The sequence below is a fragment of the Ailuropoda melanoleuca genome, chromosome 8, assembly GCF_002007445.2.
Source record: "Ailuropoda melanoleuca isolate Jingjing chromosome 8, ASM200744v2, whole genome shotgun sequence".
In the NCBI taxonomy this organism is placed as follows: Eukaryota; Metazoa; Chordata; class Mammalia; order Carnivora; family Ursidae; genus Ailuropoda; species Ailuropoda melanoleuca.
Window position 1 is genome coordinate 54,621,318 of NC_048225.1, and position 23,399 is coordinate 54,644,716.

Consider the following 23,399-nt stretch of genomic DNA (forward strand, 5'->3'; position numbering starts at 1 on the left):
ATTGAACACTCATGGAAGGAATTGAGGAAGACACAAAGAAATGGAGAAACATCACGTGCTCATGGATTGGAAGAACAAATATTGTTAAAATGTCTATCCTACCTAGAGCAATCTATACATTCAATGCAATCCCTATCAAAATACCATCAACTGGGGCACCTGGGTGGCTCGCTGGCTAAGCGTCTGCCTTCAGCTCAGGACATGATCCCAGAGTCCTGGGATCGAACCCCGCATCAGGCTCCCTGTTCAGCAGGGAGCCTGCTTCTCCTTCTCCTTCTCCCTCTCCCTCTCTGAAATAAATAAATAAAATCTTTAAAATTAATTAATTAAATAAAATTTTAAAAAATAAAATGAAATAAAAATAAACACATTAAAAAATACCATCAACTTTTTTCACAGAACTGGAACAAATAATCCTAAAATTTGTATGGAACAGAAAAGACCCCAAATAAACAAAGGAATGTTGGAAAAGAAAAACAAAGCTGCGTGGCATCATAATTCCGGGCTTCAAGCTGTATTACAAAGCTGTAACCATCAAGACAGTGTGGTGCTGGCACAAAAACAGACACATAGACCAATGGAACAGAATAGAGAACTCAGAAATGACCCTCAACTCTATGGTCAACTAATCTGTGACAAAGCAGGAAAGAATATCCAATGGAAAAAGGACAGTCTCCAACAAATGGTGTTGGGAAAATTGGACAGACACATGCCCATTTCCTTACACCATACGCAAAAATAAAATAAAAATGGATGAGAGACATCAGTGTGAGACAGGAAGCCATCAAAATCCTAGAGGAGAACACAGGCAGCAACCTCTGTGAACTTGGCTGCAGCTACTTCTTGCTAGACTCGTCTCCAAAGGCAAGGGAAACAAAGACAAAATGAACTATTGGGAGTTCATCAAGATAAAAAGCTTTTGCACAGCAAAGGAAACAGTCAACAAAACCAAGAGACAACTGACCGAATGGGAGAAGTTATTTGCAAATGTCTTATCAGATAAAGGGCTAGTCTCCAAAATCTATTACAAATTTATCAAACTCAACACCAAAAACCAAATAATCCAGTCAAAAAATGGGCAGAAGACATGAACAGACATTTGTCCAAAGAAGACATACAAATGGCCAACAGACACATGAAGAAATGCTCCACATCACTTGGCATCAGGGAAAAACAAGTCAAAATACAATGAGATACCACTTCACACTGGTCAGAATGGCTAAAATTAACAAGTCAGGAAACGAGAGATGTTGGTGAGGCCGTGGAGAAAGGGGAACCCTCTGACATGGCTGGTGGGAATGCAAGCTGGTGCAGCCACTGTGGAAAACAGTATGGAGGTTCCTCAAAAAGTGAAAAATAGAGCTACCTTACAACCCAGCAATTGCACTACTAAGTATTTACCCCCAAAATATAAATGTAGTGATCCAAAAGGGCACCTGCACCCCAAAGTTTATAGCAGCAATGTCCAAAATAGCCAAACTATGGAAAGAGCCCAAATGTCCATCAACAGAAGAATGGATAAAGAAGATGTGGTATATATACACAATGGAATACTATTCAGCCATCAAAAAATGAAATCTTGCCATTTGCAATGACATGGATGAAACTGGAGGGTATTACGCTAAGTGACATAAGTCAATCAGAGAAAGACAATTACCGTATGATCTCACTCATATGTGGAATTTAGGAAGCAGAACAGAGGATCAGAGGGGAAGAGAGGAAAAAATAAAACAAGACGAAATCAGAGAGGGAGACAGACCATAAGAAACTTAATTATAGGAAACAATAAGAGACTTAATTATAGGAAACAAACTGAGGGTTGCTGGAGGGGAGGGGGTGGGGGGGATGTGATAACTGGGTGATGGACATTAAGGAGGCATATGATGTAATGAGCACTGGGTGTTATATAAGACTGATGAATCACAGACCTGTACCTCTGAAAACAGTAATACATTATATGTTAATTAATGAATTTAAATTTAAAAAAAAACCTGGACAAGGACCCAGGTATTAGGCTTCCTGGGCCCTGCCCTTCCCTCTGCTCCACGAGAAGAGATACATGAAGCACCTCTCCCTCCAACACAGTGTCCTGGGTGCAACTGGAGGATAGGAAATAAATCTTTATTGTGTTGGTTTCTAAGTCCCGTGCCATCCCACCCTCACATCACATCTGGGCAGTGGGCTGGCTCCCCTGCACATCCCGAGGCAGGAATGGGATGAGGCCCTGCTAGTCTTCTCCCCGCTCCAGCCCGCAGCCCACCAGTCATGTCAGCAGCGCCTGGCGCAGCATCTGCTTCTTTTGGGGGGTGAGGCGGGTGGGGAACTGGATATCGAAGAAGATGAAGAGATCTCCCTTCTTAGTGGGGTCCTCAGGCAGTGGCATCCCCTCACCTGGCACCTTCTTGAAATACTTGGGACTGAGGCGGGAGGATGAAAGATGGGAAATTAGCAGGCCCCCCAGAGAAGCACTTTGACAGATCCCATGCTGCCCCGCTCGTGTAACCCCAGGCATGGGGCAGTCAGTACCGCTTTCCACCAGGTGGCTCTTTTCAGCCAGAACGGGGGCGGGGGGCTGGCTTGTTCAGACAGCCTGCCCCCTGAAAACCCATTTACACTGAATGTCTAATAGAGGGTTCTACCCTGGGTTGGGGTGGAGGGTGCTGAGCCGCTGAGTAAAGCTTCCCATGCAGGGAGGCTTTCCTGTAAAGGACTTAAGGGTTGCAACTCAGAACACTAATGAGAGGTTCAGGAGGAGGAAGGCAACCAAGATTGCCCAACACGGGGGCCCTCTGGGCTCTACAGTGGCCCATGCAAGTTAGAAAAAGGCACTCCCATTTATCAGGTGAATGCAGCTGGGCCAGAGGTGGGGCCGGATTTCAGCCTCTCTGGTGAGGACTGAAGTGCACCAGGCTGCCCAGTGTGCCACTACCCTCCACGGCCCAGGCCAGCCCTTCTGCCGACTGGGGCCCAAGCAGAGGCACTCACTGGACAATGTCATTGATGGGTATGTTGAGCAGACGATCATCCAGAGTCGTCACCTCCACGGTACAGCAGGTCAGAGCCTAGGGGACATGAGGGCCAAAGGGGCGAGCGGGGGAGGTCGCCATGGCCATTCTGTGTAGAAGGCACTTTCTGAGCTTACTCAGTGCCAGGCCCTGAAGCCTGCCTCAAGGACACAAAAGGCTGTTCGAGGACTCATAGGAGAGCGAGCCAGGCAACTCACTACCTGCCCTCAGGAGTTCACAGTCTGGTGAGGGAGACTGATGATGACATATGTTATGGGAGAGGGAAGTACAGGGGTCTGCGGGAATCAAGCAGAGGCCCCCCGACCATTTTGGAGTGGGCCAGGAGGGCTACACAGTGGCGGTAGCAGCTGGTAAGGGTGAGAAGGAGCTTGCAGGTAGACAAGGTGGATATACAGCATTCCACACAGAGGGCCTAGTGCGAAGAAGAACATGGAGGTGTGAAAGGAGCACGGTGGCTGGAGTGCAGGGGAGAAGATCCGCAGGGGCAGAGTGTGGAGGGCCCTCAATGCCATATATCGAGATGCTGAGACAGGCCTGGGGCACAGTCCAATGAGTACAAGGAAGAGCCTAGAGGAGATGGGGAGGGAGACTGGAGGGCCAGCAAAGGGGCTGTTGGGCAGACGCAGGGGCTCACACCCAGACTGTGGGGAAGAACAGAAGGAGACCAGGTAGCAGGACTGACTGAGTGACTGCCTGCAGGTGGGATGGGGGAGGGAAGGCAAAGTCTAGGCTGGCGCTATTCCTTGCTTGCATTGTGAGGACATGAAGGGGCCCTGAAGACAGCCACAAAGATTCTACGTGCGCTCATCACGTTCTGAAGGCCTGCCCCACGCAGTGGGGGGGGGGGCATGCAGAGTGCAGCCAACTTGCTCACTCTCATCTGCCCACCTCTACTCCTCCGCTTTATCCACTCACCTTGCCCAAGGGAATGGGGTTCACAAAAAAGAGGTTGTCGTTCTCCCTGCGGAAGCGAGGGTGTAGCTTCTCCTTTACGATGAAGATGATGTCGGCTGGGATAATGTTGGGGCCCTGGACAGAGGAGGCCAAGGGTTGACAAGAGCTAATAGGTTGTGTGCCATTGGTCAAGTTCCTGCCTCTACTGGCCTCCATGTCTACATCTGAACAATGAAGAGATTAAACCAGGTTTTCTGGAAGGACCGTTACAGTTTGGTTCCATAGGCCCTCCCCTGAGAAGCCTACTTGGGTGAATCCAGCCCCCCACTATTTCTCCTCTATTGAGCATGCCCAAAAGGATTCACTCAGGTGGAGGGGGACAGAGGCTTCCTGAGGTTGTGGGCAAAACGCTGAACTGCAAGTTTTGAAGACAACTTCCTGCAAGCCTCTGTCCTGCCAAGTTTCATTAAGTCACCAAAACTCTGCTGAGGTCTCTTCTGGGCACTGGGGACAGAGGAGTCCAACTGCTCCCTAGCCGCAAGGAGCTCCCTGTCTAGTGGGGGTGGGGACAGGCACACAGTCCTCAGCATGCTCAGGACTGTGGTAAAGGGAACCCAGAGGTGGGAGATCAGAGAGGCGCTGACCCAGGTGGAGAGGTCAGGGGAGGCTGCCCGCAGCTGGGAGCTTTAGGGCTGGGTCCTGAAGGGAGTGTCTTGGAAGTAGATGTTTTACAGGTGAGAAAGGGAGCAAGAAGTATGGGCCAAGGAATTAATCTCTTTTGACTCTGAAAACACCATCACTCTGCCTCTTCTCAGACTTAAGGATTCAGCATGCCTTGAACAATAATTTTATATTTTTATTTAAATAAGTAATTATCACTAAGATATTATATAGTATTAAAATTAGTATTAATAAGTGGTTTCCGAATAGCTCCTATAGTTGGGCTTTACTCAAGAAGCCCTAAAGAAAATCAGAAAGCGCTCTTGTGCTCTTGCCCTGGGCAAATCCCTTCCATCTCTGGGCCTCAGTTTCCTATTCTGCCGAATGGGGAAAAGCCCTGGGCTATCCACTCACGGAGGTATGGTGAGGCTCTATCGCTTGTAAGGAACTTTGGGGATCATCTCACCCACTCTTCAGACTGGTCTCCCTACCAGACTAGGGCTCACAGGGGCAGGAGAAAGCATTGCCTCCTTCCCCCTCAGTCTTCCCACCCCATGAGCAAGCCCAGGTGACTGACACTAGGACTGACCCTAGTCAGTTCCTTCCTTCTCACCTGGTCCCCTTCCTTCTCAAAGGTGATCCGTGTGCCCTGCCTCCAACCAGGTTTCACATCAATTGTGAGAATCTTGTCCTTGATGGTGGAGGAGTACCCATCCTCATTCAGCACCTGCAACCAGACGGCAGGGGGAGGTTTGCTGGGGATTTCCTAGCTGGCCTTTTCACGTGAGAAAGATGTTACAGGGCTTCGGTGCTCAGGTTCATTCCTCTAGCAACGGGGAGAACCTTCCCTGAGCCATTCCCGCTCTCACCCCATTCACTGAAACCAAGGACGTATAATTCCAGGGTATGTCATGGGGCTAGGGACTGAGATGCCAAGTGGTCACCATGAGTTGGTCAAGCCTCCAACTCCAGCTCTAGAAATCACATGGCCCTGGCCACTAACAAATGCATAGTGAACACATACCCAGGTGCTCTCTCCAAACCCAGAGGCTCTGGCCCTGAGGCTCTGGCAGGTCTCTTAATCAGGAAGGGAGAAAGACCACGGAGGTAGCCTACCTGAGCATTCCCTATTTTGTCACCCATCCATTCCCCAATCACATGCCCAGATGGGTGCCCTCTGTGGAAAGCATGGCCATAGCTGGCATCTCCTCTTCTGGGCAAAGGTGTTAGGAGGCCTTGCTCGTGTGCCTAGCATAGGGCTGGGCTATGGGTCAGAGCCAACCCAAGGACTGTGACCTGGGACACTGAGGGTCTTCGATCAGACCCCTTACGGGACTGTCCTGCAGCCCACCCTCCATGTCCACACTGTTTCCTCTTACTCATGAGGCATACACACTGATGAAGCCCTGGGGATATGGTCTGGTAATGCCCAAAGGGCAGAATTCACAAGAGACTCTGCCCATTCAGAGCCAAACTTCCCACAGGGATGGGGCTGAACTGAGAAGGGAAAGACTCTGTCCCAGTTAGGAACACTGGAGAGGAGATTCCTGCACTAGGAAAGAATGCTCTAATACCCTCAATTGTCCCTTCCAACTTCAGAGCCTAGAATTCTATTATCCTAGGTCTCCAAATCTGAGATTTCATGATTCCATCAGAGACTGTGCCCGAGGTCTCCAGTGAGGACAGGGAGGTTACTTGTGAGATTGGGGGGATAGGTAGTGGCTCCCAGGAGGAGCAAGACAAGTACTCACCCTTCGGGAGATCTTAATTTTCTTGGTGCAGCCGAAGAATAAGTCCTCCAGGGATAGGTAGAGGTCTCTTTCGATTGGGGGGTCCTGTTTCTTGACCCCTCGGCCCCGGAGCCCTCCAAAGTTCAAATCTACCTCTCTGCCTTCTTCATCAAAAAACTCTGCAGGAGTTGAGGAGAGGAATAAGAGAGGCTGTTTCCAGGGACTTGAATGCATAGACACCTCCACACACACCTCTTCAGTCCCCAAGTGTAACACCCCGCATCCCATTCCTACCTTGCAGACTCAGACTGTGAGGTCAGGCCAAAAAGTTGTCCTCAACTGCAGATCCAATGATTATCATTCCTTGACACTTCCCACTGTTTCATCCCCCTGTTTGGATATTCCCACCCTTTCCTGACTCCCTTCTCCCTGAATTTGGGGAAACGCCCCTCGGACTGGCTGCCTCAGGAGAGGAGTGCCCTCTGGTGGCAGTTTCTGGTATGCCAGAAATGACTCCTGGTAGCTTGCAGCTGGGAGGGTCAGAAGCATTCTAGTCCTTCCTACCCTTCCCCAGGTTCCACTCTCCCTCACTCTCTAGCCCAGCCCAAGACCACTAGAGACCCCAGACTCAAGTTTCTATGAAGTCAGCAGCTGACAAGGGGCTGGGGCAGGGGTAGTTCCTAACAAATGTGAGAGTTCACCGAACTCCTTTTTTCCTCAATCTCTTTTCTCCCGGCCCAGCTCTACACCCGGCACCCCTCTTGCTGCCCCGCCCTTCCATCCCAGGGCAAAGAGCCCTTGTCTCTTGAAGTGCAATGTCGTTGTTTGGTTGCAGTTTTTCTGTCCGTGGATGGAGTAATAATGCCTGATCTGCCTTCTACCATTTAATTGGAATTAAATAACAAGATGAAGAAGAGCTAAACGTTGCTGAGAGCTTACCATGCATCCAATGCTGGTTTCAGCTCTTCACACTATTCTCTCACAGGCCAAAGAAAATGCTCACAGTTCTACAGTCCATCTGAGCCCAGGGCAGTTTGACTCAAACCTGTGCCCTGAACCACTATGCTTATTGCTACATGTGAAGCCCTTTGTAAGCTTTGTAGAGTCCGGGGTTGCTATCATAATTAAGATTTTTTGTACTCTGCCTCTTACAATTGGTGCCAGGAATGAAGGTCACAGGCTAGAAGGCTGCAGTGACTTGAGGCTAGGGAGGGCAAGGCGGCACCACACTGTGCCCCGCTGTGAGGTGATAACTAATCCAGAGGCCTGTGAATTACCTGGTCCCCTCTTGTATCACTGAATTCATTTATTCACCCTGCACTTATGGTGTACCAGGTTGTAGACACCCCGGGAGCCAGGTCATAGGAAGGCCTAGTCCCTCGGCCCTGCAGGGAGACGGAACACAAGAATCCCTAGGGTGAAACATATGGCAGTATAGCTTCTGAGCGCTACCTGAGGGACCCCAAGCCCTGTAAGCGATGCCCCTATAAGCTTTGGGTTGGCTCCTCTGAGCTGCCTCTTTTCCATGCACCTGTCCCTGGAAGAGACGGGTCCATTATATCTTTCAGTCTGCAAAGCCCATGTTCTTAATGGTCTTATAAAGCCCATTATCTCATTTGATAATGATGGGTGATGAATGGACTACTACAGCCATTTAAAAGTAAGGAATTTGAGGTTTCAGATGAGTGAAGAGATTTGCCCAGAATCACACAGCTCATAAGTGGCAGTGCATGGATTTGAAACAGGCCGAAGTTGCCTGCTTTGTCCAGTCACACATGGGGTTTATGAACTTAGCTTCCTCTGGTAGACAGGTGAAGACGATGCAAGGTGGGGGGGTCTCTGAGATAGACAGGCCGTGAGCTGTAGCTCACTTCTTATTAACATGGAGAAAAGGAAGAGAGAACTTCTGAAATGCAGAGGAAGGTGCTGCAGGCGGACAGGCAGTGAAACGGAGCCTGAGTCAGCTCCTTGTCACTTTGGGATGTGAGATCATCCACCCACCCATCCATGTACTCATCTAACACACGCTTGTACAATGAAATCTGATGCAGCCATTAAAATAAAGGAGATCTATATATGGTATGGTACATAATAAGATCATCTCCAAGATATACTAAGTGCAAAAATTAAGTGTGTACGATATGGTCCTATTTTCTTAATTAGATAAAAGGTTTATGTAAAGATAAATATATGCTCATAAATGCACTGAAAATTTCTGGAAGGATACATAAATAGTTAACAGTAAGTGGCTGCTTCTGGAAAAGGAATAAAGGCTGGAATTTATTTCTTCTTTAATATAATTTTTTTTTACCATGCACTATATCTATTTCTTAAAGTAAAAAAAAAACAGAAGGATTCGAAGAAAAGCTTTTACAGCTCTGTCCTTTCCCATAAGGCAAGCGGGTAGGTGGGGCCTCTTACCACCAAAGGGGTTATCTCCTCCGAAGAACTCATGAAAAACCTTTTCAGGGCTGCCGTGGAAGACGTAACCAGTTGTCCATGGGGTTTGGGATCCATACTCCAGAGGAATCCCGCCCTTCAGGCCTTCCTCTCCAAACTTGTCATAGATGCCTCTCTTCACAGCTGTGGACATGGGGCACCTTGAGAAGAGGGTTGGCCTTGGGGACTAAGATAGCTGCTGGGCTGGGAAGCAGGTGGACACAGGGTAGAGAAAAAGGGGCAAAAGCAACCTTATTTCTAAAGTTCCTGTTGTCTGGCACTCTTTGGAGGGAGACCCTTAAAGTTAGGTGCGTAATCTCCTAGGTATGGTCCTGTAGCCAGGAGGAGAGCCGGGAAAGGTGGAGACTTGCTGGGGGCGGTGGGGAAGGATTGGAGGAGGGATCTAGATATTAAGGGTCAGGCTACTGTTCTGGAATTTGGCTAAATTCATCATCATAGCTACTGTTTTATGTGGGGCAGATAGAATCCTAGCACCTTGAAATTCTAGAATCTAAGAATTCTAGAGCTGCCAAATTCTAGAGCTTTGAAATCCTACAGTCTAAGTACTCTAAAGTCCTGAGAACTCGGGACTAGAGAAACCTTTGTGATCTGGTCTTTCTTCTGCATAGGATCTGTGATTAGTCTCCAGGACAAGCCTTCAGGGGTATCCATGCGGGTACTGCCCAGGGCAGAGGTGGGGAATCATTTTCTACACCCTTGGTTTCAGACTTCTGCTTTACCAGCCTGTCTCTGCCCCTTTGTAGATAAGCTCTCCTTGGGGAGTTGGAGAGGTAGCTACTTGGCAGTCTGGGAAGAGTAACCTTCCTCCCTTGGCAGCAAGCATCTCACTGTACGCACCCCTGCAGGGCACAGGTGGGGTGTGGGGGATGTGGGAGAACTGCCCCAGGCCTGCCCCACTGAGACTGGCTGAGCAGATCAGCTTAATCCAAGGGCTCTCCACACCACGTCAACCTTACCTTGTGACTACTGAGAGAGGCAATTCTGCATGCTGTTTGCTTTCTAGGTTTGTTCAGACTCTAGGCAGGGAAGAGGAATGCTTACTCTGTTGGGCCCCTCAGAATGCCCAACACCCAGAGACCTAAGGCAGAGAGGTGGCCCAGAGGAGATGCGTGCAGTCACTCACGGTCGCTCAGCACATCATAGGCCTCTGCTATTTGCCTGAATGTCTCTGCAGCGGATGGCTCACCGGACTTGAGCGGATGGTTCTTAAGGGCCAGTTTCCGGTACCTAGAGGAGGGATGATTCATACACGTCATAGCAGCTGACACAGGCCTGAGGCGCGGATCATGGTTCGGAGCTGGCTCTGCCGTCCACTGCTTTGACGGTCCCAGCTATAGAATCAGGGCCGTGGTGGCCAAGGCGGCACACGGCTCAGAGGCCCCTGGAGAGAACCCAGTGGGTAGAAAGCGCAGCCACCCGCCCTGGGGGTTTGTGCCGAGGCTATACTTCCTCTAGCTGCTCCGGCCAGTGCCCGAACATGGGGGGGATGTTAGTGCTGGTGTATCCCTGCAGGACGCAGGACCCCTCCAACCTGCATCCTCTGCATCACACTCCTGTTGACGGGCCCAGCTGAGCTTTTTCTCCAGACCACTCCGTAGCCCTCCCCTCCCAGCTCCCCTGTCACAGGTAGCAGACCTGCACTGGGGTCTGAGGGCCCTCCCCGCACACTCCTGCTCCCCCTTCACCCTCACATGTGTTTCCCCCAATACATTTCTTGCCCATCTAATCCTGTCCTGATGTCTGAACTGACACCTAGGCTTCTTGGGATCAGGTAAAATAAGGCATCAAAGGGCCAGGTACAGAGAGGCAACTGAGCACATGTCAGACCCTCTTACCGCCTCCCGCTTCTGTGTTCATTCCTCTCCCAGCTTCTGTAGCTGTCCCACCCCACCCCTCGGGGAGGCAGTGCCTACAGCATGGGAAAATCTGTACCATCAAGGTCCGGGAGGAAAGAGCTGGCATGACCTGGGTGATTTGTGGAGAATTTTAAAAAGAGACCACTCACCAAAGTGTGGGAGAGAGGGAGGATAACCACAGGGGATGGTGCTGACCATCCCTGAGCCTATAGGAGTGAAGGCAGGGAGAAGTTAACGAAATCCCACAGGAGAGTGTGTGGATGGGGTCGGGCGGGGGGGGGGGGGTACTCGGCCGGAGCTGTCATCTGCAGTTAAGGAACATATCCAACCTAAAGGGCCTTCATAGGAAGGGAGCTGGGAATAAATACTCCAGCCCCACTCTCCTCTCCTCCCTCCCAGTCACCTGCCGTGGGCGCTCTGTTGCTGGATGCATCAGGAAGTCTGAGCGCCAGGGCGTCCTTTGAGGCAGGGCCCAGCTTCCAGCGCCGAGAGCAGGCTGCAGGAGGGTGGGGAGTTGGTCTGGAGGAGCCAAAGGACAGCATCAGTGCAGACCCCGAGTGGCTCAGTCCCAATGTGACCCCATGTCAGAGCGCTGGGTCAGAGTGCAGCTCCCCGGCCGCTCACACCTTCTATGCTAGGGACCCCTTCTGTTCCTTCTCTTCGTGCCCCACACACTCTCCTTGCACAAGCTGATCTACCCCGAGGCTTTGTGTACCACTCACTCACTGACCACTCCCAAATCCCTATCTGAAACCAGTCCACAGAGCCCCAGACTTCTTTATCCAGCTGCCACCTTGGTATCACCTTTCCAATGTCCCACAGGCCCCACAAACTCAATGAGCCCAAATACACATACATTTTCATTCCCCAACTTTTTGCCCATTTGCCCAGGCAAAGCAGCCAAAATGCTGAGCGTTATCAACTTCCGTGTTCTTCGTCCCCTCCACCCCCAGCCCACCCATCACCAGGGCACGTCAGTTTTTCTTTCTCCCCAGTGTTCTCTTCCTGCCTCTTCATGCCTCCAACTACTGCAGAACCATGGCTTCCTGCTTCTATCCTTCCTCCTCTCCGGGCCTTTCGCTGTGCTGCTCCCCAACCAAGTCACTCTCCGGCCTACATCCTCCACTAGTTCCCTTTGTCTTCAGCATAAAACCCGAATCTCTAAGATTCAAGCCTCTGTTTCTTTCTCTGGCCTTCTCACTCACAGCTCTCCCTCCCCATTCCCATGACCTCTCCTGACCTTCAGACCAGGCTCCAAACTCCCCACACGGCATTGCTCATATCTTTGACATTCTATTTCTTCACCTGTAATGCTCATCCCTCTCCAGTCCCTCCCATCTCCCACTGGCATGTTTTCATTCATCTTTCAACACGCAGCTCAGGGGTCAACTCCTCCAGGATGCCTTCCCTAACTGCAGCCTCCATTCTGGGTTAGACTCCCCTTCCCGAGTCCCCAGCACCTTCGATCCCTAAACTTAGCACTCGGTGCTCCAGTTGTTCACGGACTGGTTTGTTTCTCCCACTAGCGTGAGTTCCTTGAGTTGCTGTGTCTAGTTCTGTGTCCCTGGTGGCCAGCACTGAGCAGGAGGGAGTACGTGAATGACCCTAACTGTCCCACAAGGCAGCCCATCTCACTGTGGGACCGCTCCGACTTTCAGGCAACATACTGAGTGAGGTCTGCTGTCCTGTGACGCTGAAGGTCCTGACTGTGCCCTTGGAGGCCTTCCAGAGAGTATCTGCTTTGTCTACCTTCAGAGACTTGAAGACCATGGTCATTACCTCCCTGAGACTTTGCAACCAGCCCTTCTCAGTTACAAAGGTCAAAGTCAGTTATGGGGAGAACTGCAGGTAAATTCGATCAATGAGTAAAAGTAAGTTGGTTTGAGAAGAGTTCCATTTTCATATAAACTCGACTGGTTGTAAGATTTGCCTGGCTGTGCCGTCGCTGTATTCCTGAGTGGGCAGGACGGAGCGGGTCACAGCTCAGATGCCGCAGCCTAGACCCAGTGAGAGATACTGAGCAGGTAAATAGCAAGGCAATTAGGAATCTTCATGGTACTTTTCTTCATTAGATACATTCAGCATTTTGAGGGGGGAGGTCAAAATCTAGGTACTCCTGTATGGGACTCATCTCTTAAAGCTGTTACAAGAGAGAAGGGTTGGGAGCTATTGTTTGAAATACATGTGGTAATTTTAATCACTCTTTATATGACATGGTTTCAGCTGCAAATGATTGCTGGGCATTTCATGTTCATTATCTCACATAATCCCATGTCAATACCACAACCCTTATAATTATTTTTAAAAGAATTTTATTTATTTGAGGGAGGGAGAGCGAGTGCACGAGACAGCACAAGCAGGGGGAGCAGCAGAGGAAGAGGGAGAAGCAGACTCCCTGCTGAACAGGGAGCCCAATGCAGGGCTCGATCCCAGGATGTAGGGATCATAACCTGAGCCAAAGGCAGACACTCAACCCACTGAGCCAGCCAGGTGCCCCAACCCTTATAATTATTATTATTATTTTAGAGATGGGAAAACTGAGGCTCAGAGAGATTCATTTGTCCATGTCACATAGCTAGCAGGTAGGAGAACCTGGATTCAGACTTGGGTCTTTCCAGTGTTTAACTTTGTCTTATCTTTCTGCTCTCCAACTCCTTGTGACCTCTCCTTAGATGGCTCCCCCTGGCCAAGGAGATGATCTGAACAGTGGGTGACATCACACATTGTCCTGAATTGTTCTGTAATTGTCTTTTGAGTTTGTGTCTTGTTTCTCCAGCCACACTGTAGACTCTCCACTTATCCCACATAAATGCCCTGGACCTGGCCCACAGTAGGCGTGGTGTCAGGATACTGGTTCTGCCATTTACTAGGCACATGGCCTTGGGATAATAACAGCACCTACCTCTTAGGGTTGTTGTGAGGATTAAATGAAATAATGATGGCAGGTTCTCAGAGCAGAATCTGTACATTCAAGAAATGTATCACTACCCAACCTTAATTGACTATATTATCCCAGATTCCTCCCTTTTTCTTTACCTTCCAATGATCCCATTAATAGCCAAGTCCATTCTCTCTCCTCTCTCTAGCCCACTGTCCTGCATCAAGCTTCATCTTTCTTTTCCTTTTTAGAAGATTTTATTTATTTATTTGAGAGAGAGTGAGAGAGAAAGAGAGCACACAAGCAAGGAGGAGGGCAGAGGGAGAGGGAGAAGTAGGCTCCCTGACAAGCAGAGAGCCCGATGTGGGGCTCAATCCCAGGATTCTGGGATCATGACCTCAGCCGAAAGCAGACACTTACCCAACTGAGCCATCCAGGCACCCCTAAGCTTCATTTTCTGCCTTGATTATCATGACAGCCTCTGAAGGGGTCTCTCTCCTTTTAAAATAAGCTTCCAAAGCACTCTGTACTTCTCGTTCTGCAACACTCATCACACTTATGACTTACCCAACATCTCTATTCAACAAAATTAAGCTGTATATCTGATTCATGATTATATCTTCAGCTGCTACCACTGCATCTAACCATACAGTAGGCACTCAATAAACATTCATCCAAAAACCACATTTTTTTTTGAAAGAGAGAGCACACGTGGAAGTGGGTGGGGGGGAGTGGGGAAGGGAGGGAAGCAGAGGTAGAGAGCGAATCCCAAGCAGGCTTGATGCCCAGCACAGAGCCTATTCAGGGATCGATCTCACAGACTCCGAGATCATGACCCCAGCCAGAATCAAGTCAGAAGCTTAACCGACTGAGCCACACAGGCATCCCCAAAAAACACATTTTTTCAGAAAAATGTGCCGACTCCTGTTCCAGACTTCCTTAGAAATGGACCCCAAGTCCCCAAGACCTGATGAAAGTATTGGGAAATGCAGTTCAACATCAAAAACTCATCTGATGGCCAGAATAAATTTTGAAACACATCCATCTGGTCATGTCACTCTCCTGTTCTCAATCCTTTGGTTCTCCATAATCAGGATAAAGTTCTAATGTCTCCTTTGTCTTGATTTTTATTGCTAGGAAAACCAGGATACTCAGGAGGGGAGACAGGGCATAGGGGTTAAAGGATGATGAGTTGGGAACTCTGACCCAGCCCAAACCCAGGCTACAAGTATGTAAGAAGCAAGAGAAGTAACAAGGTTTACCTTGCCTGCCCTAAACTTGTGCAAGAAAGCTCAGTTTGGAAGAGATAAAGGTGGGGCCTTCCTGGCACACCCCTAAAGCCTCACTCTCACCCCAACTTACGCCTTCTTGATCTGGGCATCCTCTGCATTGCGAGTGATCTGGAGCACGGCGTAATAATCCTGGCCCATGGCTGGCTGGCAAGGCACTCAGTGGTTGTATACTCCCGACTCCAAGAGGGCTGTTAGTCTGCATTCTTTGGTTGCTCCTAACAACCGCACAGGGGTACTCTGGGAGTGGTAGTCCTTCCTGCCTAAGCAAACCACCGGCTCAATTCCGCCTCACAGAGAGCCAATGGAAGAATTAGAAGAATAGGAGCTGATTCTGTGACCCTGGTAAAGGTCACTCAACTCAGAAACTCTCAACTCAGTTTTTAAGGAAAGTAGCAATTAGTTTTAATTAAAAGTGTTCAGAACGGGGACCTGGGTGGAGCAGTCGGTTGAGGGTCCGACTCTTGGTTTCCACTCAGGTCATGATCTCAGGGTCATGAGACTGAACCCCAGTGGGGCTCCAGGTTCAGTGTGGAGTCAGAGTTGGCTTGAGACTCTCTCTCCCTCTCTCTCTGCCCCTCAACCCCCACCCCAACACACTCTCTCTCTCATAAATAAAATCTTAAAAAAATATATCATTCAGAACAAATGCATTTAGCTGATTTTTTAAAAATAAGTTTTAAATTTTAGAATAGCTTTAGATTTTCAGAAAAGTTGGGAAGACAGTACAGAATTCCCATATACCCCATACCCAGTTTCCTGTATTATTAATGGCTTACATGAGTAAGGCATATTTGTCACAAATAATAGCCAATATTCATACATCGGGGGGGTGTGAATGTTCAATTTCATGACATTATTTATTGAGTTTTTATTTTAATTCCAGTATAGCTAACCAACACTTGCTGTTTGTGTTGTTAATTTTAGCCATTCTGACAAGTAGTTTTGATTTGCATTTCCCTGATGATGAGTGATGATGAGCACCTTTTCATGTGTCTGTTGGCCATCTGTAGGTTTTCTGTGGAGAAATGTCTGTTCATGTCTTCTGCCCATTTTTTAATTGGAGTATTTGTTTGTGGGTGTTGTTTTATCAGTTCTTTATATATTTTGGATATTAATAACCCTTTATTAGATATCTCATTTGCAAGTATCTGCTCCCATTCAGTAGGTTGCCTTTTAGTTTTGTTGATTATTTCCTCCAGATACATCATTTATAATTGAAGTCCATGCTTTATTCAGATTTCCTAGTTTTTAACCTAATGTCTTTTTTTCTGTTCCAGGATCCCAACCAGGATACCACATTACATTTAGTTGTCAAGTTTCCTTAGGCTTCTCCTAGCTTAAACTGTTTCTCAAAGTTTTCTTGTTTTTTGATGACTTTGATAGTTTAAGGAGTTCTGGTCACATATTTTATACAGTCTCTTGATGGGATTTGTTTGATGTTTTTCTTATGATTAGACTGAGGTTAGAGGCTTCTGGAAGGAAAACCACAGAGGTGAAATGCTATTCTCATCCCATCATATCAAAGGTACCTACCATCAACACATCACTGGTGCCGTTGACCTTCGTCTGCTGAGGTAGTATTTGTCAGGTTTCTCTGCACTATAAGGTTACTTTTGTTTCCTCCTTTCTGAATTGTACTCCTTGGAAGGAAGTCATTTCATGGCCCACCTTTAAAGAGTGGGGAATTCTGCTCGACCTCCTTGAGAGCAGAAGTGCCCTGTTTTCCACATCCAACATCCAGTCACCAAGATCAGTCCATTTTACCTCTTAGGCACCTCTCAAGCCTCTTCCTCCTCAGAGCCATGGTCTGGCTTTAGCTTTCACCTTTTAGCAAAGATACTCCAACTTCCTCACTGTCCTGCCCACCTTGCCTCTCCCTTGCCAAGACCATATTCCACATTGCCCAAAGTTAATCCAAACTGCTTACCCTGGCACACAGGCATTCGGTGATCTGCTCTCACCCTATCTACCCTAATCTCTCACCCCAGGGTACACCAACCCCCATTGCTCCTTGCTTCTCAGAATGCTTGAGCATGAAAAGCGTGCTTCCAGTTGCCCCAACTAACCATTCTCTCTCATACATTCACCTCTGGGGCTACCTCTCTTCAAACCCTCCAAACCATACACACCACTGACCCTGGCTTCCACCAAGCTAACCCTTACTTTTGTTTTTCTTATGAAGAAGTTTATATGAACAAAAGAGCAGCATTAAAACTTTCCTTATTGAAGGAATGTTGCCCCTGTGTGCCCCTCTCTACCTGTTTAGTATTCACTTGCTTTTGTTTCACCACTATGCATTTCCTGTGGTGTACTTGTAAATATTTAACAACCAGCTCACCAGAAGGGGAAAAAAATAGCCCTGATTTGTAGCATTTGCCAATTTCTCCCAAGCTGTTACAACCAGCTCCAGCACACCACTGCATGTATTCCTAACATATTTATCTTTTCATGTTTGTGAACTTTACATAAATGGAATCATTTATGCAATAGTATGTATTTGTGTGTGTGTGTGTGTGTGTGTGTGTGTGACTTATTTGCACAGAGCATTCCCTGTGGATGCTGAACATTTGGGTACATGCATCAACTTTGCAAGGCAATGTCAGTTTTCTGATGTGGTTATTCTGATTTACGCTGGCAAAATAGCAGTGTCAGAGTTCCCTTTTGCTTCACATCCTCATCAATTCTTGACGTCAAGTTTTTAATTTTCTTTTAAAGTACATGTATGTGTATGTATATATATATATATATAAAACCCTGAGATCAAGAGTTGCATGCTCTACCCACTGAACTAGCCAGGCACCACTGATGTCAAGTTTTTAAATGTTTGCCAATATAGATGTGAAATAGCATCTCAATGCAAACTTTGATTTGCATTTTTTTTTTTGTTGAGTGCCTTTTCATGTTAACTGTCCGTTTTTCATTGTGAAATGTCTATATGTCTTTTGCCCATTTTTCTTTCTTTCTTTTCTTTCTTTCTTTCTTTCTTTCTTTTTTCTTTCTTTTTTTTTCTTTCTTTCTTTCCTTTTTTAAGATTTTATTTATTTGTCAGAGACTGAACACAAGCAGGGGGAGCGGCAGAAGGAGAGGGAGAAGCAGGCTCCCCACTGAGCAGGGAGCCTGATACCGACTCAATTCCAGGACCCCAGGATTATGGCCTGAGCTGAAGGCAGATGCTTAACTGACTGAGCCACCCAGGTGCCCCTCTTTTGCCCATTTTTCTACTGGGCTTTTTGTGTGTGTGTGACTCTTTATGTTTTATATTTCTTTGTTGAAATGTATAAAATACAAACCCCTTTCACTTTGGAGCTTGTGTTTTTACCATTTTTTTAATGGGGTAGAACTTATCAATCTTTTCCTTTTTGGTTATACTTTTTGTGTCCATTTTAAGAAATATTCTCTGTAGGGGTGCCTGGGTGGCACAGCGGTTAAGCGTCTGCCTTCGGCTCAGGGCGTGATCCCGGCGTTGTGGGATCGAGCCTCACATCAGGCTCCTCTGCTATGAGCCTGCTTCTTCCTCTCCCACTCCCCCAGCTTGTGTTCCCTCTCTCGCTGGCTGTCTCTATCTCTGTCAAATAAATAAATAAATCTTTAAAAAAAAAAAAAAAAAGAAATATTCTCTGTAGAGGTCATAAAGATCTTCACCTATCTTTTCTTCCGAAAGTCCATTTCACTCTTAAACCTTTAATCCACCTATAACTTTTTTTTAATATGGTACAAGGTAGTATCATTTTCGTTTTTGATATCCTATTGTCCCAGAACCATTCATTTAACAGTCTTTTGTTTCCCCACCAATCTGTATTGACTGCTGTTTTACACAGGCAGTTTCCATATATGCATAGGTGTAGATCTGGACTGCATGTGGAGTGGACGGTGATGGACGTGGTTGAGTATTTCACCGAGGCTGGCTTCCCCGAGCAGCCAATAGCTTTCCAAGAGCAGGAAATCAATGGCCAGCCTCTGCTGCTCATGCAGCGCACTGATATGCTAACTGGCCTGTCCATCCGCCTGGGCCCAGCCCTGAAAATCTACGAGCACTACATCAAGGTGCTACAGGAAGGCCACTTTGAGGATGACGACCCTGATGGCTTTCTAGGCTGAGCACCCAGACTTCCTCCTGCCCCAACCCATTCCAGCCTCCATCTATCCAAGACTCCCAGAGTCTAGGAGCTGGATGGGGACACTCTCAGCCCTCATAACAGATTCCAGTGAGGGACATTGCTCCCTACTCATCTCTCCCCTGTGTTTCCCCAGCATTCACACACTTGGCCCCTAGCACATCCTGTACTCCATGATAGAGAAGTGTGGGGTGGGACAGGGCCTGTTCATTGCACCCCAGGAAGGCAACCCCCCCCAAGTCTAGGACATTTTGGGGAAAAAACAGGGGCTTCCTGTCTCCCCTAGATCCTCTTCAGTTCAGCCAGATGTTTTCTATATGTTTTGTTCTGCCTGTTCATTCTGGCGGGTAGCCTTTCCTCTCTCCCCCACTACCCATGCCCCAACCGAGTCTGCCCCTGGCCTCGGGCCTCTGGGAGCAGCTGGAGTGGCGTCCCTGTGTCTTCCCTAGCACTCTCCTTTCTTTCTGTTGGTTGTCACTCCAGCTCGCTGTACTGCTTTTTAATACTGCACTGAATGTTTTTTAAATAAAGTTAAAAAAAAAAAGGTTGAGTGGTCACAAAGCAACTGTCTTGATGCTGCTGTGCTCACTTCCCATTTGTGTGACCTGAAGCAAGTTTACTTAATAGCCCCAAGTCTGTTTCCTTGAATAAATGGGATTATTAACATAAACTCCACCACAGGGTAGGTGTGAAAATATTAAATACAATTATACAAAAGCATGTATCACATAGAAAATGCTTCCTTAGCATTGAGGCAGTAGAGGCAGAGCCCAAGTTCCAAATTCTGTCCATTAGCTACTAGTTTTATGACCTTAAACAGTGATGTCTTAGCCACAGTGCCTATTTGTAAAGTGAAAATATGGCATTATTTTTTATTTTTTGCATTTCTGAGCTTTCTTGTGGGTTTTTTTTTTTTTAAAGATTTTTTAATTTCTTTATTTGACAGAGATAGAGACAGCCAGCGAGAGAGGGAACACAAGCAGGGGGAGTGGGAGAGGAAGAAGCAGGCTCATAGAGGAAGAGCCCGATGTGGGGCTCGATCCCATAACGCCGGGATCACGCCCTGAGCCGAAGGCAGACGCCCAACCGCTGTGCCACCCAGGTGCCCCTGAGCTTTCTTGTGGGTTTTAATTTGCATTTAACTACTGGAATTGAAAGTCTTTTCATGTGTATTGGCTTTTTTTTTTTTTTAACTCTTATTTCCAGAGAAAAGATGTTGTTAAAAATTAAACCCAGAGTGTTGGGGAAGGCCTTATTCAGCCTGGGACTGGCTGAGGTGAACACGGGAAAAAGGAGACTCTATCTGAGGGACACCATGTGTGCAGGAGTTGGGGTGAAAGGGGAGATGGCCTGTGTGGTTGCCAGACTGCTTACTCACAGAGATGTTGAGCAAGTGAAATACTGAGAATTATGACAGCAGAATTTCTCACTGTGAAGGAGGGAGATCTACATGTAGAAAGCTAGAATAATCCCAGTGGAGTTGGTTTGGAATTAGGGGACTTCAGTGTGAGCTCATGACCTTTCATATATATATAGAATGAGGGATATAGAAATGGAGACTACATCAGAGTACTGTCCACTGATGGGGCCTAGAAGCAATAATACCCTAGTAATAAAGAGTATATATATATGGTGCCCAGATCTTGATTTCCAAATGCCATTCTCCACTAAAAGGAACCGGAGCTATCTAGACAAATGACTTATTCCAGGCTGGGATGAAACTTGAATAATCTTGTATCAGAAAATATGGAAGCGCTAAAAGAATGCTATTAACATGTCAAAAGGACATAGGATCGGGACACCTGGGTAGCTCAGTTGGTGAAGCATCTGCCTTTGTTTCAGGTCATGATCCTGGGATCCTGGGATTGAGCCCCGTGTTGGGCTCCCTGCTTCTCCCTCTCCCGCTGCCTCCTGCTCCCCCTGCTTGCACTCTATCAAATAAATAAAATCTTTAAAACAACAACAACAAACAATAAAACACCAAAATAAATAATAGCTATAATGGATTATAATCCATAGAATAAAATATGAATCCATGTATAGTCCATACTCATATCTATAGTGAATGAGTGAGTGAACTAGTAATTAAATAAATGGGGGAGAAGGGAAAGTTCTACCTTACAGTAGAAATGTAAAAGAATGATGGAATTATAAAATCACCATTTGGCAGTTAGAGTAGGAATAAGTGATTCAGATAGAAATCATCAACAAAGGCTGCCACTGGATGAGGCAAGTTTCATGAGGAACAGGATATTTACACAGTCTCAAAGTAGCTCTCTGCAAAATGCTAACTTTGCCAAGGAGAAACCTGGTAGACACCATTTTAACCAACTTAAGCTCACCTGATTATAATAAAAAAGGTGGACAAACCAAGGGCTGGCAAGGACACGGAGAAATCAGAACGCTTATACACTGCTGCTCAGAATGTAAAATGGAACAGCCACTTGGACAACAGGCGGCAGTCTCTAAATGTTAAACATGATTACCATATCCTTGCAACTTTTCTCAAGTGCAAAATGATTTCAAGGTGAAAAGTAAATTAGGGGTGCTTGGGTGGCTCAGTCGGTTAAGCATCTGTCTTGACCTCGGGTCATGATCTAGGGATCAAATCCTGCATCGGGCTCCTTGCTCAGAAGGGAGTCTGCTTCTCTCTCTCCCTCTGCCCCTTGCCCTGCTCATGCTCTCTCTCCAGCTCACTCTCTCTCAAATAAAAAAATAAAATCTTAAAAGAAAAGTAAATTAAGAATAAAAATATAAAATATATCCACAAAGAGATGTGTTCAAGAAAAAGGACCCTAGGGGCGCCTGGGTGGCACAGTCGTTAAGCGGCTGCCTTCGGCTCAGGGCGTGATCCCAGCGTTCTGGGATCAAGCCCCACATCAGGCTTCTCTGCTGGGAGCCTGCTTCTTCCTCTCTCAACTCCCCCTGATTGTGTTCCCTCTCTCACTGGCTGTCTCTGTCAAATAAATAAATAAAATCTTTAAAAAAAAAAAAAAGAAAAAGGACCTTTACTCTGCGAGACTATTGTGAGGACTGTGCCTGGCACCGAGGATATGCTCACTGGCAGATGCCACTCACTGCCAGCTTTCCAGATCTGAGAAATAGAGGCACTTCTCACAAGAAGTCACAAGGGGGCGTCCAAAAGCCAAGAAACAAAGTCCGGCTTGCCTGAGCCTATACTGCTGCAGAGGGGGGTTGTCTACCCTTCCTTACCCAGAATGCACTCCTCAACCCAAAAGTAAAAAAAAACTTTGTCGCTGACACTGGGGAGGTTCCACTCACAGAAGACAAGACTTTGGGGCACTTGAGAGCTAGCCTCCGTCCTTCTGTTTGGATCTGGATTTCAGGGCAACTGTCAAGGGTCACTGCATCCATTAGAACCAGGCTATCAACTCTGGAGACCTATGAAAAGGGGCTTATGGATGTGATGGTGGTGAAGAGCGAGGCCTGGAATAGGATCTCACAGACGTACCTGCTGTGTGAACTCAGCCATATCCTCCATCCTGTCTTCTTCATCTGACTTCTTAGAGGTTCCCTCCAACCTCCTCGGATCCAATGTTTCTGAGCTCTGGAATATGTCCCTTTGGGTCTACCTGACCATATCACAAATCACTCCTTAAATGGAACTGGTCTAGTCCCAGAGGTCTTGTGACCATGTGGCATAGTAGAAGGCACAGGTCTTGGAGACAGACTAAGCAAAGTCCAAATCAAGGGTCACTGGTACTTAATTTCTCGAGGCTCAGTTTCCTTATCTATAAAACAAAATAATGCCATTTCCATTTTAAGAGTGTTGTTGGGATTAAACATATATAGTCCCTAGTATAGTGTAGATGCCCAGTAATATTCAATGACTAACAGTATTTTATTTTCACAATTTAGGCAATATACAACAGGTAAAAAAAAAAAAAAGAAGAATGGATTTAAAGTTAAGATAGGGGTGCCTGGGTGGCACAGCGGTTAAGCGTCTGCCTTCGGCTCAGGGCGTGATCCCTAGCGTTCTGGGATTGAGCCCCACATCAGGCTCTCTGCTATGAGCCTGCTTCTTCCTCTCCCACTCCCCCTGCTTGTGTTCCCTCTCTCGTTGGCTGTCTCTATCTCTGTTGAATGAATAAATAAATAAATAAATCTTTAAAAATAAAAAAATAAAAAAAAATAAAGTTAAGATAAATTGTGTTGAAGTTCCTGTTCCCTGTGACCCTTGGCCAATCAATTCATCTGAGTCTCACTACCTGCATGTCATAGTGACGTTATAAACATTACATGAGAACATACCTTTAAGAATGCTGTGAACCATACTGTTACCCCAGCCAGAAATTGGCTTCTTCCCTTAAATAAATCCAGACCTTAGCCTACATTGCTCAGTTCAAGTGTTGTATCCTCCAAGTAACCTTTCTCTAGTAATCTCTAAAATGTAAAACTCTGGAAAGTGTTAAAAAGAATGATGAAGGACTAAATGTACTGAGAAAGAAAGAACTCAGAGATTCTAAG

The 23,399-nt window shown here is 47.0% G+C and overlaps 1 protein-coding gene across 2 annotated transcripts; it reads right to left on the bottom strand.

Annotated features, from left to right (window-relative positions):
- Nucleotides 1–1,874: 1,874 nt before the first annotated feature.
- DNAJB13 (DnaJ heat shock protein family (Hsp40) member B13) lies at nt 1,875–22,511 on the bottom strand. Of its 2 annotated transcripts, none has more exons than XM_034666355.1 (8): nt 22,384–22,511; nt 9,894–9,997; nt 8,732–8,893; nt 6,332–6,489; nt 5,194–5,307; nt 3,942–4,055; nt 2,986–3,062; nt 1,875–2,417 (listed from the first exon to the last, which is right to left on the bottom strand). In XM_034666355.1, the coding sequence occupies exons 1-8, from the start codon at nt 22,425–22,427 to the stop codon at nt 2,264–2,266; spliced, it is 927 nt and encodes a 308-aa protein (XP_034522246.1). In that variant the 5' UTR covers nt 22,428–22,511; the 3' UTR covers nt 1,875–2,263. The 2 variants fall into 2 exon arrangements, with proteins under 2 accessions (XP_034522246.1, XP_002915359.1); XM_002915313.4 differs by lacking the exon at nt 22,384–22,511 and adding an exon at nt 14,867–15,771.
- Nucleotides 22,512–23,399: the final 888 nt, after the last annotated feature.